The sequence below is a fragment of the Silene latifolia genome, chromosome 7 (genome assembly GCF_048544455.1).
Source record: "Silene latifolia isolate original U9 population chromosome 7, ASM4854445v1, whole genome shotgun sequence".
NCBI lineage: Eukaryota > Viridiplantae > Streptophyta > Magnoliopsida > Caryophyllales > Caryophyllaceae > Silene > Silene latifolia.
Window position 1 is genome coordinate 57,732,156 of NC_133532.1, and position 4,817 is coordinate 57,736,972.

General features: G+C 45.3%; 1 protein-coding gene across 1 annotated transcript; it reads left to right on the forward strand.

The window, feature by feature from the left end:
* Window positions 1-710: 710 nt before the first annotated feature.
* LOC141590121 (uncharacterized) lies at window positions 711-1,195 on the forward strand. Its single transcript, XM_074410732.1, has 2 exons — window positions 711-788; window positions 887-1,195. Exons 1-2 carry the CDS (start codon window positions 711-713, stop codon window positions 1,193-1,195), a joined length of 387 nt encoding a protein of 128 aa, XP_074266833.1.
* The last annotated feature ends 3,622 nt before the right edge of the window (window positions 1,196-4,817 follow it).

The following is a 4,817-nucleotide window of genomic DNA, read 5'->3' on the forward strand; positions in this document are numbered from 1 at the left end:
AGAAGACGTTTTGGTGGCCTAATATGAAGAAGGAAGTCGGCGAGTTCGTGTCTCGATGTTTAACATGCCGGAGGGTGAAGGGTGAGCACAAGAGACCACATGGGGAAAGTTCAGCCGCTAGATGTGCCAGAGTGGAAGTGGGAGAGTATTTCCATGGACTTCATCGTCGGGTTGCCTCGGACTCAAAGAGGTAACAACATGATTTGGGTGATCGTGAGAGATGACCAAGTCGGCTCACTTTATTCCCATGAAAGATACTTGGAGTAAAGGGCCGAGTTGGCCAAGGCTTATGTTCAAGATGCGTGGTAAAGTTGCATGGTGTGCCTAAGGATATCGTTTCCGACAGATTCCCGGTTTCTATCCAAGTTCTGCGGAATTGCAGTCATTGATGGGTACTCAACTGAAGATGAGCACCGCTTTCCATCCTCCTACTGCTGACGGTCAGACAGAGAGGACTATTCAAACCCTCGAGGATATGTTGAGAGCTTGTGTTCTAGAGTTTGGCGGATCTTGGGAGGACAGACTGGGGTTGATCGAGTTTTCTTACAACAACAGTTATCACGCTAGCATTGGGATGGCACCTTTTGAGGCACTTTATGGTAGGAAATGCAGGAGTCCTGTGTGTTGGGATGATCGACCGACGCTGTCATTTTGGGGGCCAGAGATGATTCAGGAGATGGTTGAACAGTGCAGTTATCGATCGGCAAAAGATGAGAGCTTCTCAGGACAGACAGAAAAGCTATGCTGACACTAGGAGAAGTGACATTTCTTTCGAGGTGGGAGAGAAGGTACTACTCAAAGTGTCGCCAATGAAGGGAGTTATGAGGTTCGGGAAGCGAGGAAAGCTGAGTCAGAAATTCATCGGACCTTATGAGATTTTGGACAGAGTTGGAGAGGTGGCCTATCGTTTAGCCTTGCCACCAGCGTTAGCCAGAGTTCACAATGTCTTTCATGTTTCCCGATTGCGGAGGTACCGAGCGATCCATCACATGTGTTGAGTCCTGAGGTGATCGAGGTGGATGAGCAGTTGTCCTATCTGGAGACACTTAAGGAGATTTTGGACAGGAAGGTGAGGAAGACCAGGAATGGAGAGACAGCTTTGGTGAAAGTCTTTTGGACTAACCACAATGTTGAGGAAGCTACATGGAAGACTGAGGCTTCCATGAGGGAAAGCTATCCACACCTGTTTGCATGAGGTAAGTTCCGGGACGTAACTTTCTTTTTAGGAGGGTAGAATGTAACATTTTGTTTCTGACCTAAATCCATGAGTTATCTACTTTAGAAAATCTGTTTTGGTGCCCACATCGATGCGTGGGGGGGTTTACTAGATGAGTGAACTTCGGGACGTATTTTATATCGGTAATTGAGTCGAGTTAATTGTTTAGTCGTATTGATATCGTAAGATCGAGTTATTCGTAAACTTATTAAGACGGGTTTAACTGAACGAAGTCACATTAACTAATTCTTTTACCAACCACGCTGACCCATGACACTTACCCATTTACCCGTTTACCCAGGCACGTTTACCCATGACCCATTTACCATTTAACCTAATTTTAACCTAATTCTACCCTAACACTACAAAACCCCACTCCCTCACCCGCCTACCTCATTTCAGCGGCACATTTCCCAACCTTTACACAAATCGAGAGAGAGAGAGTGAGTGTGGGTGTTGACGGAGCAGCAAGGAAGGCCTTAGGGTGGTTGTCGACATCCATAGGTAACCCTGGTGGTTGTTGAGGTGGCGGAAAAAGGTATGAGTGCAACCCTTCTCTATTGTTTTCGTTTTTCTGTCGGGTTTTGTTTGTTGTGGCGTGACTCAGGGAAGTGATGTTGGTGGTTGGTGTCGGGGATATGGTACTGGGTGGTTTGTGTCGTCCCTATTGGTGGCGGTTAGGGAGGTTCTTGGCGGCAGAATTGGCGGCGATAGGTGTTATTGACAGGGACAATCAAACGGGTGTTAGCAGGGGTTTTCAGGCGGGTTTAGATGTTTGGGTTGGGGTGGCACCACCGTGGACTCGGGGGAGGTCAAAACGGCGGTGCCACGGCATCTGGGTGCGTAGTCTGACGGCGAGCAGGGCTGTGGTGGTTTGGCAGGGGTTAGGTGATGGCTGCGGTGGTTGTGAGTCGTGGACAGGGGGCGTTTGGTGAGGCACGGTGGTGAACCAGGCCAAATGACAGCCCTGGTTCGACTCGCCGGCGGCAGTCGACCAGGTTAGGGTCGGTTGTTGGTGATGGGGTCGAAGAGGGGAGCAGGCCTGGTGGTGGTCGTGGTGGTTCAGGCGGCGCGTGAGGGGTGTGGGCGAGAGTGAAGGCGCGGGTTGTAAGAGTCGGGTTGATAGGATTATTCAATGGTTGTTTCGATTCTCTTAATCGTATAACTTGTTTTATCTTTTATTTATCGTACTCTTAATTAGCTAATTTAATTCCCGAGTTATTTAAATGTTTAGAGACGGGTTTGAGTCGGGTTTGTTAAAATGGAAAAGCTGTTAGATCGGGAAAGTTTCCATTTTAAGAAGTTTCTATTTTTAGTAACTTTCTATTTTGGGAACGGGAATGGTTTAAGTAATCGTTTATCATTTATTTATCTTTCAGAGGGCGAATTTGTTGTGGAATATTACTTAGCACCCGACTATTTGACTGCAGTACTAAGGTAGGGGAATATACTGATTGAGTTCTTACGATTATAAAGAGTTGGCATGTTTGGTGATTATATGACATATCTGATTATCTTAATTATCTTGTTGAGTATTATTGTTTCATACGTTTCATACATTGCATTTGCATCGGAGTTGGAGTTGGAGGAGATGAGATTATTGCGATTAAGGCCCAGGCGGGTTCTGCAGGACTTGCCTTGGTGTCCTCAGCTGCGAGCTGGCAGATCGGCTACGGTCGATATATAGTCTACCGGGATCGGTATGGTATGGCGTTCCGGGGAAGTGTGTGATGGAGTAGAATGGAGGATCATAGCATTGCATTCTTTATTATATCGTATTACCTACTCAACCTCGCATTGACCCCGTGTATTCGTGTATGCCCGTGATGATCCATTTATTGGGGAGCAGATTGACAGGTTGTTGAGACATTGGGAGCTGGCAGGGGGAAAGCATGGATCACCTGACTTAGAGCTAGCCCACTTTTATTTCTGTTTAGTTATCAGACTTTATTTCCAGTTTGGGACATGTTTCATTTCCGTTGTAAACATTTATAAACTTTTAATTTAAAGTTCTGTTTATCTTTCCCTTTGTTATCTACGGCCTCGGGTTTCCGAGATGGTAACACCCTTCTTTATCTGAGGAGTCCTAGTTCAGGCCCTTAAATAAATGGGGGTGTTACACTCCAATAGCCACATTTGAAGGATCCTTGGGGACCCAAAAGAGGGAACTTCTCCACAAGAGCCTTCCTTGTCCAAAGCTTGGACGATCTCTCCAAGCACCAACCATGATGGATCTTTACCATGCTCCATTTGCTCAACCACATGAATAAGGGTCAGGCTACCATAGCATTTTGGTCCCTCCTTCTTCAAAACATCAACAAAGAGGTACACATGGACAAGGCAAAAGGCAAGAGCCCTTCTCCTAGCCACTTTCGAAACATTGACATCTAATCAGTTTGAAAAGATGTTGATAAGAGCCAACATATCCACACCATGTGGAGCAAGAAGAAAGTTGACTTGACTTGTCGACAAACCCAACATATAACGGAATTTATCCTTGTAGCACAACCGAGTCGGAGAAAGCACCGGAACACAACCCGGCCACCCACCAATGGCTCCAACTTCTTCGGCAAGAGGATAAATTTCACCCTTCGGAAACACGAAAACACGGTGTTTCGAATCCCAAAACCGAGAACATGCTTCAAGAAATGAAGGTTGCACCTTGACTTGACGGAGCACCAACAATTGACCAACTCCCATGCAAATGAGTTGATACTTTTCGGCAGGTGACAAATCCCGGCACCATTGTCGCAATGCGTTCTCAAAAGTGTCCATGAAATATTTTGTGGAAGAAGAAGAAGAAGTTTTGTAGAGATGTTTTTATGTTTCGGATGATGAAACAATGAAGCGCAAACGTCACTATTTATACAAAAATGATCAGCGCGTTTTTTCAGAAAAACGGGAGAGCCGGCTTCCATCGCCAGGCTGCTCGCGCCTCTTTGAGGCTTCCCTAGGATTCCCGCTGTTGACTTGTCTCTTTCAACTTGTGTTTTCTCCTGACACCTCAAACCTCCCGCCAGTACGCTCGCGCCTCTTCGGGATGATCCAGGACATTTTGTGTTTCCTCACACTCACATTTCCTTGTTTTCGCGTTTTACGAAATCCGACACGGTTTCCATGACGCGACTTTAAACATACGGATTTTTTTCTTTCTTTTTTTAAAGGGGGGAAGGGCTAGTCGCCCCGATCCGCGACGGATCGTTTCCATGTTCCGATCCGCGACGGATCGTTTCCATGTCAGTCGAAATTCCGAAAAGTTTTCGCTTTTTCGCAATTTTCCATCAAAATAAAAATCGAAAATTGATAACACGACATCAATTATCCTCAAAATTTCAAGCACTCACAAATTCGAGTCTTGACCTCAAAAATCAAATACACTCGTGAAAATCTCTTCTGAAATTCATCCATGACGGTTTGAGTTTGAATTTTTCGAGTCGCAAATCAATTTCAATAATTTCCGATGCAATTTAATTCAAGACAAGAGTTAATTTCTCAATTTTCAAATTAATTCCTTTTGGAATCCAAACGTGACGACTTGTCGCAAAAGTTTTCAAAATTCAATTTTTAACTTCGAGTCATCTTGGTAAAACTTTGTTTCTCA

Bases quoted from the DNA above. Each gene is read 5' to 3' on its own strand.
- LOC141590121 (XM_074410732.1), top strand. From the start codon at position 711: ATGAGAGCTTCTCAGGACAGACAGAAAAGCTATGCTGACACTAGGAGA. The intron at 789-886 runs GTACTACTCAAA...GATTTTGGACAG, and splicing joins CTTTCGAGGTGGGAGAGAAG to AGTTGGAGAGGTGGCCTATC.